The 14,804-nt window shown below is 45.0% G+C and overlaps 2 protein-coding genes across 2 annotated transcripts; one reads left to right on the top strand and one right to left on the bottom strand.

Annotated features, from left to right (window-relative positions):
- Positions 1-4,810: 4,810 nt before the first annotated feature.
- Positions 4,811-7,003, bottom strand: PNRC1 (proline rich nuclear receptor coactivator 1). Its single transcript, XM_062608372.1, has 2 exons — positions 6,575-7,003; positions 4,811-5,967 (listed from the first exon to the last, which is right to left on the bottom strand). The coding sequence occupies exons 1-2, from the start codon at positions 7,001-7,003 to the stop codon at positions 5,527-5,529; spliced, it is 870 nt and encodes a 289-aa protein (XP_062464356.1). The 3' UTR covers positions 4,811-5,526.
- Positions 7,004-7,110: 107 nt separating this feature from the next.
- Positions 7,111-9,081, top strand: BORCS6 (BLOC-1 related complex subunit 6). Its single transcript, XM_062608371.1, is given in 2 exon segments — positions 7,111-7,261; positions 7,264-9,081. Coding segments are annotated over 2 exon segments (1,158 nt in total). The 3' UTR covers positions 8,271-9,081.
- The last annotated feature ends 5,723 nt before the right edge of the window (positions 9,082-14,804 follow it).

Raw genomic sequence — 14,804 nt, 5'->3', positions numbered from 1 at the left:
GGAAACCTGAGAGTAGTAAGCACTTGTACAGCATTTGGTGATACCTAAAGCAGTGCTAGCCATTAGGAATGCTGTGTTCAAGGTGCAATTCCTAGTAATGAATAATAGGTACTCATCAAACAAAGTCAGTTACAAGACTTGTCAGCTCATTGTGTCTTTCCCCAGATGGTCTCAGTCAAGAACTGGTAGCAGATTGCATTTCATCTAGTTATTAAAACTCCCTAAATTTGCAGCAACATCATATACTTAGGGAAATTAATTTTTTCTTGCAGTTTCATTCCTTCCCACATAATTCAGTGGTGACATCTGTGTTGCTTCTCTCTTACCTCTAAGTTGACCTTGTTTTTCAGGGTTTTTTCCTACCTGTCTTATCAATTATTTTTATCTTATCACTCCTAGGACAGGACAGAAAAATGTATCAGCACTTTCTTTAGTGCTGGCATAAAAAGAATGCCTCAAATTTGGACAAGGTCTATCAATCTACTACTCCATTAATTCCTACAATGATCTGTTGATATTCTAAATATGGCAACATGCAAGTTCTGACTATTCTGATGCTAGGAATGCAACTTACAAAAGACTCATTTATATTTATAAATACATGAAATAAAATTGCAGATTTCAAGCTATATACTAAGTAAGGGCTAACTTTTTCTCGTGCAGCTATGCCACCAGACAGTAAAGAACACAAGATCGAGGTGATGAGAAAAAACAAGAGAAAGGCCTGACTCTATGTACTAAGCTCTTTACTGAAGGAAGCTCTAAGTCTTGTTTCAGGGAAGAAAAAACAAAGTAAATTGTATTTTGATGGCCACTGCCATCACCACTTACAAGGATATTTGCAAATTAAGGTTCATAGACCTACCTGATTAAAGCACGGTGCTTCATTAAAGGAGTAAATGACATCTTTCATAGAAATCACATCTCCTCAAAACTTTATGCTTCATGGCATTACACCACTTCCTGAAAGACATACAGCCATATACTGAACTATAACTAAAGACTTAGCAAAGTCCTATAAATGCAAAAAAAGTCCTTGATCCCCAAACAGTTCCTTTCAGGTATAAATTATAGAAATCACACCGGTTTGCTCACCAGTGCCAAACTACAGCGTAAGTACACATAACCAGTGTGGTTCTTGAACTGAAGACAAGGGCTTACGAACTACTTGGGACTAAGTGACCGCATTTGCCACACAGAAGCCTGAGTATGTGTAACCTGTAGTAATGTCAACCAACTAACGTTAAACAGAAGTACCAATGCAGTCAGGGCTTTGTAACATCTAAAGGCCCGCTTCCTGGGGGTTGAACAAATGGAATCTTACCACCTCATGGGAAAAAAGGGTAGAAAGGAATGCTGGCTTCAACACAGGCAAACACCTCTGCTAGGGTGTATTCACTGTGCAAATTAATTCCTCGGGGTTTCTTTCCAAATTCAGCTGAATTCTTGGCCTTCCTGTCTTCACTTTGATAACATTCTTCTGTACCCTCGGTGCAAAACAAAAAGTTCTCTACACGGCTGCTAACATTCTGTTGCTCAACTTCAGTAGTTAGTTTGTTTTATTGGATAATTTATTTCTCCTTAACTGATGGATGTTCCCTTTATTAATCTTTTCTATTGAATCAGCAGCTAAGTATTTCCTGCTACCAAAAATACCTCACACTGTGGTTCCTGTCCTACAAGGTATCAGCAGATTTTCACAGTAAATGTTAACGTTTTACAATCTTCATCTTTTACTTGCTTACTTCCTAGCCTCTTTAGGGTAAGGACAAGCCTATTTATAACATAAAAATTTCTTAGAAATTACAACAGAAGATATTCCTCTTAAACAGTTCAGACAGACATATGAAGAAAAAAAATCTAAAGAATGCATTTTGAAATCAACAGAGTACAAGAAGTTGTGGAATAAGCAATGTTTTTAACTGCATGATGGAAGTGGTAAGACTTTCTATGCAGAAATAAAGGTAAACTTATTTCTAAAACTACAATGAAAACCAATCTATAATCTTTAAGATTCATATAATCTCTAGGTGTCATATTTGATCTTACGACTGAGTAAAGCAGGAAAAAAAAACAACGAAGTGTGGCAGGTATCAAATGCTTTATAATGTAAAAATCCACATTTAAACAGTACAACCTGAAAATAATGATGACTGCTTAAAATGACACCACTTAGATAAAATATTAATCAGATGAAACAAAATTCAATTTTTGGAAAAATGCACCACCTCATACACAGACTGGTCAAGAATTTAGCAGCATCTCTCAGGAGATTCTGGTGTAACGGAGCTCAAATGCACATGGGATTTCTAGCACCTCCTGCACTGGGAGGCAGAAGCATATCAGCTTTAGTGGAGCACCAAGCCAGCCGTTATTAATGAAGCTGTCCAATGGGCTGAAACTCATCCACACATGAAAACCCAACAACAGATATTTCTACGCTCCATGAAAGCTCATTTTTCAGTACTATCACCACATGACATTTAACTGTTTAAAAGTAAGCTGGTAGTTAACTCGCAGTTGATTCCCATGCAGTTCTCACAGCATTGTGCTGAAGGTTCTGGACAGAAAATATTTTCATTGTAACCAAAATGCAGTGTGTTCAGTATCCTGACCCTGACTGAAGTCAGACTTAATGAGCAATTCATTTAATTTCTGTACAGCAGACACATGACCAGCTCATGATAACACTTCCACTAAGCTTGTTAATGTTCTTCTGTAAGGGCTGTTCATTTCAGAATGCGACATACTGCATTGCAAAGAAGTCCTCCAAACATGACACTCATGTTTTTCTTTCATTTACTGGCTCCAAACTCAACCAACAGTATGTTCATGTAGTACAATGCCTTGCCTTCAGGGAACTGGGAGGAGAAATTGGTCTAAGTGGAGGAAATCTTGAAAGCGAATGTAAGTAAAAAGTATGGTGACAGATTCAGAATACAGTCTTAAGAGATGACGCTACTTTGACTTTTCAGGCAATCTTGCTAAAGTGTATATAGCACGTAGGCCTAGTTGTATACACCAGTCCATTGGCCAGGAAGAGACTCAACCCAAGAATCTCAAGGAGATGGAAACGTGAAGTGTTCCACCACTTCGGCCAAGTCTCCACAGGACCAGTGATACCCAGAAGTAAATTAAGGGGGAGTTTCACACCCTCTGGAAAGGCCAATGAAGCATTGTTATCTTACCCTGAAAACCTTTATGGTCCAAGGAGGTATGGGAAGTTTTAAGATTTTCAAGATTTGAGAAGTCTCATCTAAGCAGCTTTAAAAGAATTGACTGAGAAGCCGAGAACTATTGGCACTTGTATTTAACAAATCTTGCAATCCCCAGGGATGTGTCAGCAAATCAGAGTAGAAACAAAGAGGCATGTTACTCCGTAGCATCAGAGTTAACATTCAAACTACATAATTTGATGTCAGCTCTAACGGGCACGGAAGAAAAAAGGCTGATGATTAGAGAGATAATAATCATGGGAAAAAAGGATACTGCCTTTTAAATAATGCCAACTTACATGGCTGATGGGAATTAACTCTTGTCAAGCTAGTTATCAAGTTCAGAAGTTCAGCTGACAAAAGTAACCATTGCCTAAAGCTACAAGGAATTGCTAAAGGCATTTTCTTTTGTGCCTGATGACATTCAGGAGGAAGAAAAAAAAAAATAGGCACAACAGGAGATCAATACAGCATATTGCCAGCTTTAGTGAACTGGAACTTGAGTCATCCCGAGATCCCACTGTAATTTTTTCATGCCCCAACACTGTTAAAAAGGAGGGGTTTTAATAATTCTTAGAAGACATGCTAGGATGTCATGCTAGGATATTCACACTAGGCAGCAAACTGGGCTGTTGAAACCATAGATTTACCTTGGGCAGGCATGAGCATTAATCAAGGAATACAGGCCTGTTCTGCAAGACAGTGAACCTAGAAGTCTTTGGGATGGACCAAAAAATTGTGTATGGATTCTTAGTTTAGAACATACATAGTTAAACAGCCTAAAGCCATTATAATGAAGAATTTTGTACTTCTATCATTAATTCCTATGAACAAAGCAAAGAAGTTGTTCCTTAGTTTTCAAACCAACAAAGGGTTGCAACATATCGGAAGCAGTATTGCACATGGCATGAACACGACCAACATTGCTCTAAGAACCTGAAAACACCACTTATGGTAAGGAACCACCTCAGCTGCAACCTGGCTGCTGGCATTGTCTTCCTATGTATCATTTCTAGAATACTACGGCCCAGAGAAGACTTCATCTTATGTAAAATCCACATTATTTCCTGCTTTATTAATCTTATTTGAAGACTGATAAGAGGAGTACCTGCAAGTCCGTGTTCTCTCCTCAACATGCACATCAGACTAATCTACAGTCCAATTCTGTAAGTATTTTAGATCAGATGAATGAGATTTCCAGCACAGTCATCACAAAGAGACAGATCTGGTGAAAGTTATGAAGTGGAACTTGCCCCATGCACACCCTTCTGTTCTACTTTTCAGTATGAACTAGTTTCATAACCACTATGAAAATAGTTAGGCGCACTGCAGCATGAATCTGAATGCGCAACTGCCCAACTTTCTTAAAATCTGAATTTTCAAGAACCAAAAGGATAAGAAAACTAAAATTACACATCACAAAACATTTTTTAAGACAAGGAATTCTTATTGAGCTACCAATGCTCTTAATTAATTCCACAGTTAAAAGCTGAGAAGGACAAAACATTCCTACTGTTCACTAGAAGACAACCAAGTACTTTAAATTCACATACTTGAATTAACACACACACAGACACAAAAAAAAAGAGACATGCTTAAGGGGAGGCCAAATTGTTTTATTTAATTTTTTAGTAACCAATTGGATTCTTGGCAGAAAGCTCTGCTATTTTCTGTTGTTGTGTTGGTGTGGGGTATTTTTTTTTTTTTTTTTTACTTCTTTAAAGGAATCAGCAGTGCTCAAATTGATGGGTTGGAATTTTGGTCAAATTCCAGTTAATTTCAAAAACACATAGATGAACAGGAATTCCAGATACCATTTCCAGAGCAGAGAGCAAAACTTCACATTTGTATGAAAATTCCATGTTTGGGTATCGATTGGGACACAGCATGTAAAACTATTGTCAGTAGTGCATGAACATTCACATTTGATCTGGAACCTTTAAATCAGAAAGCTGTACTCTCCTTCCAAAATTTTCGTTACCTTGTGCAAATCAAGTCAAGTCTTCATGTGTCAAGTACACACTTAAAATTGTCCTTATTTTATATACAAGACATCTACCATTCAGGCAGTGCAAAATACATCCTTTCATAACAAAACTAAAATGTACCTCTCAAAGTATGAACAAGAATATACACATAATACATGATGTACACTATTTACACAACCATAAAAAATATAATACAAGGAATTTTTTTTTTTTATGTGATTATAAGACTTGACAATCTTTTGCAAATTTAGTTGCAACAAGGCATGTTAAAGTTTCCTGGATGGAGTTTTCTCTTTGTCAATGACTCAAAGAGGTCTTGGAAACTAGGCTTGGACTTTCAGGAGAGTTTTCAAGTGGACTGCCATCAACTCCCGGTTTTGGTCAGACAGTTCAGCTGTGCCACCCACCCAGTGGCTGGGAGGCTTTGGAAGGACACTGGGAGATGGCGGGTCACTGAATTTTGCCCCAGCGTAACTTTCTTTTTGGCTCGCTTCAGCTAGGGTGATTGTTTTCTTGGACTTGGCATTTCTGAAGTTCTCTGTGTTTTTAAGTGGCTTTTTCTCCTGTTTCTGAATCACTTCTGGCGACACAGAATCTTGCCAAAAGTTCTCTATCTTTTTTGCCGAGGTGATCTTTGTCAGCGGCACGTTACATTTACTCTTCTGCCTGTTTATCTTTGGTTGTTCACACAGATGTAAACTGTGAACAGGCTGGCTGTAGGGGACGGCAGCCTTCTCAGTCTTTCCCATCTTGCTCTTTAAGAACTGCGGAGACAAAGAACTCGCATCAACGCGCCACCCCTCTCCTCAAGCGGTACCTCCCCACACAAAGCATCGGCCACTCTGGGGGACGCTTCACGCAAGGAGGAGGAGGGGAACAACGAGCCTCCCCCCGCTCCACGCCTTGCACAGCTCCTCCGTTATCACGTACGCGGCCGTGTCAGTGCCAGCCAGCAGCCGGGCCGGCACCACAACCCCGTCCGCCGGCGGCAGTAGCTCACCGCCTGCCTTCCCTCCCCTGCCGCCATGGGGCGCTGCGCTCCGCGCACGTCCCGCCCTGCGCCTTCAAGGGGCGGCGGGCGCGCGGCCAGCAGGCTAAATCCGGCTGTTGCTGGGCGCAACGGCGGCCGCCGATTGGTGGCGCCGACCAGCCAATCGAAGGCCGCGGTCCCTCACTCCCCCACCCCCGAGCCCCGTCCGAGCGGGCGTAACGGAAACTCTGTGCCCCCTCCCTCCACAGGCAGATAGGGGCCGAGCCGCCCACTGACCCCCCGCCGGCGGGGAGGGGAGCGGCCTCCCGGAGTGCGGAAGAAGGGGATGGGAGGAAAAAGGGCAGAAGAAGTGATCAGAAGTAGCGGAGCCCCGTGTTTACCTCCTTCCTGAGGGGTTTGCTGGGCGCGGATCTCGAAGGGGTGGGCGCGGGGGGCTCCTCTGCGGGGGCTGTTACCGTGCCGGGGGCGGCGGAAACCGCTGGCGCAGGGGGAGCGGTAAATTCGTCCGGGCCGTGCATGCCCAGCGGGGTTTTTCTCCCCAGGCCAGCGCGATGCTGTTGGTACTGTTGGTAGCGGCTGGGCAGGAGCCCCGCGGGGCTTGGCCGGATCTTTCCCTTCCTCCGCCGGACTCTCCTCAGCGCGGGCCGTGCGCTGCCCCCCGGGCCCGCCAGGCAGCAGCTAGGCTGGTTCTCACAGTTGCTGTCCCCTCTCCTGAGGCGCTGTATAAGAGCGGAGGGCAGCCGCCTGGGGTCTTCGGTGCCTGCCGAGATCCGAGCCAGGAAGGGCGGCGGCGCCGTGGTGGTGACCATGGTCGGACGTGGGTACCCAGAGCTGTACCGGGAAGAGGGGTCGAGCCCAGGAGGGAGTGAGAGGGTCGGGTGGCTAGGGAGTGTCTGCCGGAGCTTTGTGGGCTGAGATGGTGGCGCAATTAGATCCGCTGCTAGGAGAACATGGCGGGGGAGTGAAAGGAGCTGCTAGCAGCGCCCCGGTGTTGTTACCCGAGTGGGCACACCCCTTTCCGACACCGCACCAATCGCTATGCGAGGAGAGAGCAAGAAGCACGCCTCTTCTCTGCATCCGCCAATCCCGACGAAACGACTGCCTCTCTGGCCCCGCCTCTGCCAATCAGAAGCGACACAAACACTTGGGGTCACGCCCGCTTCCGCAGGCAGCCCAATCGGAACAGACACAAACAGCGGGCACGCCCCCGTCTCCGAGTCACGGGCCCGCAGTGCGAAGCGATGGTACGGGACAGGCCGTTCTCCCTGTGAGCGCCACCGGCCAATCAGAAGGCACAAAAACAGCCCCGGCCACGCCCCCGCTCTCTCCGCAGCCAATCGAGGGGGACGTAAACAGGCAGTGGTGCGCCCCCTGGTGGTCGGCGGCGCACTGGTGAGCAGGCACGCGTCGCCTGCTATGGAAGGGCCGGCGCCGGGGCCCAGGCTCGGGCCCGTGGTGGCCGGGCTGCCAGCCGCGGCGGCGGAGGGACCCGGTGGCGAGGCGGCGGGACAGAGACGGGACGAGCGCAGCCTGGAGGCGCTGAGCCTGGCTGCTGGCGGAGCGGCGTCGGTGGCGCGACAGCAGCTGCCGGAGGGGCGGCGGGCGACGCTGGCGAGCGCCCTGGAGCTGGAGGGGACGGTGCTGCGCGAGGGGCGCCTCACCCAGTTCGTAGCCAACAACCTGGAGCGGCGGATCCGGCTGAGTGGCGCCCCGAGGGGCGAGCTCCCGGCGGCAGCGGCGGCGGGGGCCGGCTGCTCCATCCCCGCCATCGACCCCGGGGCGCTGCAGGACGTGGTGGCCCTGGCCGGGCAAGTGGCGGCGCAGGTGGACGAGCTGCTGCGCAACGTGCACTGCGGGCTGCAGGCCTTGACGGCCCTCAGCGTCGGCTGCATTCAGACCTACCGCGACGGCGTGGAGAGCCTGGGCGAGGCCGCCGACCTCAGCATCCGCGCCATGTACGCGCTGGTGGCGCGCTGCGAGGAGCTGGACCGCGCCATGCAGCCCGTGCCCGCCCTGGCCAAGCGCATCCGCGACATGAAGGGCACCCTGGAGCGGCTGGAGGGGCTCTGCAAGTAGCGCCGCCCCGGCGGGGGTCGCCGCCCCGCCGCACTGCCCCCGGTGCGTTGAGCGACGAGCCGCCGGGGATGCCGTTGCAGTGCCAGTGGCGCGGCCGCTGGGCCTGCTCCGGGCGCTGGACGGGGCTTGGTCGCTCCGACAGGCCCCGGCTCGGCGGCTGCCCGCCCTGCCAGGCCTCACGCCGGGGCTGCCAAAGGCCGTCCTTCAGGCGGCAGCTCTTCCGCCCCGGTAGACCCGCCGCCGGGCCCGCTCTCCACCTGTACGGCCTTCCTCTCCCTCTGTGCGCCGTACGTCACCAGCCGAGATCCGTAGCCAGTTCGCTGGTATTAATGTGGAGGAAGTGAGATATTTGCAACTGATGAAGGAAAAGGTCCTAGTTGAAATCGCGGGGTAAATGGCAAACGGTGCTTCTTAGCTTCAGCTCATTAAAAGAATTTGGATTCCACATGCCTTATGCTTTCTATTTATTGAGGGCTAGGAAAAGCTAACCAATCTTAATGAAAAGCAGCTGTTAATATTTTGTTTTAAACCATATTTGAAATTGTTGTGAACACTTGCTTGCTGCTTACAGGCATACATGCTTATTTGTAATTGACTTGGTGCCTGATGAGTAATTCTCGTGCTGTTACAGCAAGTAAGGACACAGAACGCTGCTGTCTCTTACAGGACACAATTTTAAGGGAAGAGGAAATTTAATATATATAGCAAAGACACTTGCTTACAGAGAATATAAAATCCATGGAATATAATTGAGATTCAGATAACAAATCTACATGCAGAGTTCTAAATAAAAGCCTTCAGATAAAATGTGCTTTGCCTGTTAGTCTCTGCAGTTTTTTCAGTGCAGAAGTTTAAATGGCATCACTCTGAAATGATCCTGTGATTTTGCTGTGGGGCTTGTGTTGGTTCTTTTTCAACTGGGAATATACTTGTTTAATTAGATGAGGAATATATGACATGAGTATATGACTAACATAGTTTTGGGGAGTGTATAACGTGAAGCTTTCGTATGTGCATCACTGTATGCAGAAGTGATTTTGCTGTATCAGTAAGTGTTTCCTCTGAGGCCTGAGAGTAGCCAGATTCTCTGATCACTATGGTTCCTATGCAACTAGCCTCTTAGATGATGCTCTTAGCAAGGTGTTTAGGACTCAAAAGCTTTTGTAACAAGATTTCCAGAGAGAAATGATCACTGTGATCTTGTGTATATATAGTGGTGCTTTCAGTGACCAGTGGCTCCTAAAAACCTTGGGGCAAAGGCAGCCAGAAATACTACTCAAGTCTAGTAACTTCGGGTTCAAGAGCTGATAGGTTTACAACGGGTGCAGCTGTTACCCCACCATAATCTCATTAAAAACACTGAGTGAGGGGCGGATGCTGTGATAGACTGTGCTGTATGTAGACAGTACTGAATTGTAATAAAATAATTTGTTTTTATGGCACCCTGGTTAGCGCAATACCAGTCTCTGGCCTGTTTTGGGTTTCTCAACATGGCCATGTGTTTCCACCAGCACAAGGTGTATTTCACGTGTGACCCAGTGGGAGGAGGAGGCTGGAAGTGGGCTATGCCGAGGTCACGCTCTTTGCGGTCACAGCTCTTGTGGCGCTGTGTTCTGGGGAATAGCTGTGGCTCCGGAAAGGGACCAGTGGTCTTACAGAGATAAGCGGAGAGAGAAAAATGAGAACTTAACTGCCCCTGCCCATGGGCCTAAGAAAATACTAAAGATTTCTTAACACCTCTGCAACAGCTGTACTCTTAATAGTTTTGGGGTGTTTCTCTTGGGAAAGTTTGAACTTCTTTATCATGGAGACACAGTAGTTTTGCTAAGTATGTTTTGTATATGTCGAGAGTGAAAACCAAAGTTCTATCTTGCTTAACTTCTGCATATTGTTGAAATGTTCATGCAAACTTGTTTGTGTGGCCACATACATACACCTGTGCTTTATTCACAGAGGCTAAGGTGAACCTTTTAAAGCAGACTTGTTTCAGTACGCTGTCAGTTTTCAGTAGCATTTCATTTAGTCACTTTCAGCAATAATTCCCTGCTAAAATTGTCAAGTCTGTAGAATAAAATGATTACTTTCATGGTTTTAATTGGTAGTGATTAATTGTCATTGAAGTACTTCACTTCTTAATTATTGCTCTTATTTGGTAAAATAATTTGAAAGCTAGTTTAAACTCTGCTCCTGCATCTGCAGAGACACTTTAATGTGATTGCAGAGCCGGTTTCAGCCTAGGTCCTCAGGCAGTAATTTCTGACAGTGATATCATTCATGTGATGAAAAAGGGATGACTAGTGAATTACAAGCATGAAGGAAGAAGTGATTACACTGTTTAAATTTGTTTTTTAATATCTGTCTGAAAGCTTTAGCCTGTTTGAAGGGCAGACTTCCCTGAGCTTGGTGAAGTTGATCCTGTTCCCAGGTGTCTTACGTTTGCCATCCCTGGGGCAGGCATGGCTGAAACCATGCAAGCCTGTTCTGTGCCACCACAGTCAATATTGATGTGGTACCACATAGCTGCATGGTCCTTCTGCAGCGAGAGGCTTCTGTACTGCTTTTTGATCCTAGTCCAGGCTTTCTTGTGCTGTTAATTTTGGCACTTTGCAGCTTCTGGTTGTTGAGCGTGAAAACTTTCAGGTTCTTTGAGTCTTTTTTGCTTAACCTGTTGTTGAGTGGAGTACAACCATGTTTGGGTTTTCCAAGACCTTCAGATGGGTTTGCATATATTTTCTTGCTTAGTCACTCAGCTTTTCAGTTGACCTCCTTTTCCTCCTTAGCTGCCAAGTGAGCTTTCACTGTACCAAGATGGACAAGGTCAAAGTAGAAAACTAACAAAATGATGTGCAGAGCACTAAGCAAAGCTAGACACAAAATTAGCTGTGCCAGGGATGACCTCCCTGCTCTGATAACTGACAGTGACTCTGTTAGGAATTAGGTTAGTTTGATTATTCTTGTTTTTTTTTCCCTTCAGGAAAAGTGTCAGATCTGACTATGAAAATCCTTTTTCTGATGAAGCTGTGGTTGATTCTGCTTCCTTCACAACCTTTTTTTTCCTTCCCTCCTTTGTAGAGCTTTATATTCCCTGACTGAATCAATTCCATATGCATGCTATTTAAAGGAGCTTTACCAGATAAAACCTTACTGCAGCTGAAAAAAATCCAATCAATCACCCAAAGCAGGAATGAACATCACTGACATTTCACCTTTAAGGCTTTTCTTCAGTCTTACTTAATTGCATCAGGTATTCAGTAAGTAAATGTATCAACTTTGTGTGTGTCTTGCTGCCAGCCAGACACTAAAATACATAAGTCTTTGTCTGGAATGTCCAGATTTATGGTGGTACTTACACCCATGAGTAAGGTCTTGGCTGAGTTACCACTATGAGGTACAGCACGCGAGTTGAATCCAAGAGTGTATCATCTCTTAGCTCACAACTATTCTAAAATGTGTTTAAATAGCATGGCTGTATTACCAGAAGACAACCTCCTTAATTTTAAAGCTTTAAAGTTGGCAGCAGCTTTCCAGAGGAGTCAGTAGATCAGTTCTCATAGAAAACCTTGTTAGCTGAAACTGAAAGGTCTTGAAAATAGAGGCCTCTTGCAATAGGTGTCATCCAACATAAGACAGGGTCTTGCTGTCAGATGCCTTGTCCTAACCAGCACTGGAGTGTACACCTGAGAACAACTTTAAAAGATTAGCAGATTATGTTGCTGTCACAGCCTGTGCTCTTATTGCCAGGAAATTGCTTTGAGAAAAGAACAGTGCTTTAAAAATGATACTGGGTCCACTTAGTCCATGTTTGTGGATATTGACTCCTAGCCCTATCCAGGAAACATCCTGGATCCTCCTGCCACGCATGTAAGAGCACACATGGAAGAGAGAGATTCGTGATGTCTCCTTTAGAAAGCTTACCACAGTATTGCATCAGATGCCGGAACTGAAACTCAGGGGCATTTCACATTTGCTGCTCCAGCTTGGTGCTTGGGGCAGGCTTTTGTCATCATCAGCCTCTGCTATTCAAAGTTCCAGGAACAGAGATACAACAAATGGACTTGGGCCCTGACCTTCCACCCTGTTGAGACAACTGTAGCACTATGCCCTTATCTCATAACAGGAAAAATGATAAAGGATCAAAATTTCAAAGCTTCCTGCTGTTCTGATTCCGTCCTACTGTTTATACACATTAGAAGCAATGCAAAAAACCCAAACCAAAATAAAAAGCTATAAAAAGCCCCTTCCCCTTCTGCCTCCAAGACTGCTGATTGAGCTCTTCCCAAATCCGAGAGGATGTAAATAGTTTGACAGTTTCCTAAATAATAGTTACTGGCTGTCAAGGATAATGTGCTTGAGATGCCCCCCCCCAGTAGTGTTGAATCCTAGTGAGACTTAAGGGAACCTGAGTTTAAAGAAAATTAAATACTACATTTTAATTATAATATTGACAGAGTTGGAAATGGGGCAGTCTACACAACACTCGGAAAACTGGGATCTGTTGGTTGTTAGCAGGGTTGGGCTGCTGTGTGCATTGGTCAGGATGCAGCAACATTCATTAACTGGGAGAGCAGAGAAGCAGAGTTAAAACTATCTTGATTGTTTTCCTAGAAAGTGCTGTCACTGTAATTGGTCCCAGAATTAGAGTTAATGTTGCCGTGATTAATTACTGTGAAGTATCTTTGTTGAGAGTTGATTTATTTCAAAGAAGGGTAATAATTTATGTCAATATTTTTATTATCATAAATGCTAGTTAGTGAGGGAAGAATCCCAGGATTTTGTCCAATGCTGCATTTCTTGTCACTGTGTGACCTACCATGCTTTTTCCTTGTTTTCATTGTGGGCAGTGATGGAAGAATTCCCAGCATTGAACTGGCTTGTGAGACAAAGAGCCATACCCAGTAAGTGGTTAGGAAGCACTTTACGTTCAGCTTCCTTGTCTGGAAGTACCTGTAAGTGAAGGGGAAAAAGCCCTGCAAACTTGCTAGACAATCACTGCTAATTTCACAGTTACGTAATAATCCTGGGTATCTGGTTTGTCACTGGGATTGTTTGACAACACTCGGTAGCAGAAAATCCCAAGTGGAAATCTTGGCTTTTTAATAAATTAGTTTTCTGTCTATGGCATAATATCAGGAGTGAAGTTTACCAGCCACTTTCACTCTAATGAGATTCTTCTTGTCTGAACTTGAACTGCTGCCGTGCAAGGAAATGCTACCCTGAAAATAAAACCCTTTAAAGTCAGAACATTTTGCTGCCTAAGCAGTTTGTTTACTTGGTGGATTTTTTTTCCCAGGCCGGGACTTTCCAGTGACGTGTCCTCAGCTGGAAGGGGAGGGGAGTTTCTTACCACTGAGCAACATGGGGATTTTCCGTTTTCCAAAACTCTTCCCTCCTGCCATTTATGGTTGATGATATGGATCTAGTTTGGTTTTGTTTCCCTCTTTAAAGAAAGAGATGTGCAACTGGGAGCCTTTCATTTCTCCTGCTCCTTTGTCATCAGCTTGCTTTTGTTTGCTGAGAGCACTGGAAGGTTATAACGGTGTCAACCCCCTGCTCACTGTTTTCCACAGCCACCAGCTGTGCTGTCTTTCCCCTGTGAAAACCTTGTTCCAGACCTCATCCGATTTCAGCATTTTTATTTGATCCTGCTTATCTTCTGTCTTCAGTTGCATGAGTTGCGCCATCAGTGGTGTTATACTACCAAGACACCAGCTTTCTTACTTGGCTCAGTTATGTCCTCTTTCAGCTGCCCTTGCTGTTTTCTGTCCCTGTTCTGCCTCAAATTCAAAATGGTTGTCTGCAAGTCCTGGCTGAAGCTCGCTTCTGCTGCCAGCTGACCTATTCTCATTTGATGTCACCCATTCCTTTATCCTTTAAAATACCTCCATACATTACCTTATGCTTACTTGTGCAATGATTTCCATGCTGCTGTCATTTGCAATGCTCCTCGCATCCAGAATATGCACCACCAATTGTCTGTTTTATAAATTAACCTTCAGGAGCAGACAAGGTAGAAACTACAGAGCAGATTTCTACTTATTATACTAAACAGAAAGCATTACAGGAAAATTAAACATCTATAACAGAAGAAAGCTCAATCTTATGACCTGGTTCTGATCTATTTTAATAATGTGCCAACAAATGCAAATAAAACTGAACAAACTACTTGCAAAATTATGCTAGTATAACTGTGTGCTATGATGTATCTGGTCAGGGGTGGGAAAATCAAATCGGCTGTTGCTTACACAGGCTCTTGAGGACAGGGTTACAGAATACCAAATACCATGTGACATGGTGAGGTGATGCAATATTTGTAAAATGCGTGCAAGACACCAAAGCAAACTGTGTTGTTTGTCCTTTTAATCATAGAAAGATTAAGGAAATACTGGAGTAAGACTACTGCTAAGTGGGATTATGGTCTCCCTGCCTTCCTTTTTGCTTGTACACACACAGGGCCCTCACTGACTTTACTGAGATCTGTATATATTTATGTAGAAATTAAAAATAGAATGTGTTATATTTGTTACTTGACACAAA

This window comes from Pezoporus occidentalis, unplaced genomic scaffold, assembly GCF_034315485.1.
Source record: "Pezoporus occidentalis ecotype Australia unplaced genomic scaffold, CSIRO_AGI_Poc_V1 ctg13, whole genome shotgun sequence".
NCBI classification, from domain to species: domain Eukaryota; kingdom Metazoa; phylum Chordata; class Aves; order Psittaciformes; family Psittacidae; genus Pezoporus; species Pezoporus occidentalis.
The sequence above is the reverse complement of the archived record's forward strand: the minus strand, read 5'-3'. Positions and strand labels throughout refer to the sequence as shown.

Coding starts and splice junctions, on each gene's coding strand:
- PNRC1 (XM_062608372.1), bottom strand. CDS start 7,003: ATGGTCACCACCACGGCGCCGCCGCCCTTCCTGGCTCGGATCTCGGCA. Junction 5,968..6,574: donor GCAAACCCCTCAGGAAGGAG/GTAAACACGGGG, acceptor TTGTCTCCGCAG/TTCTTAAAGAGCAAGATGGG.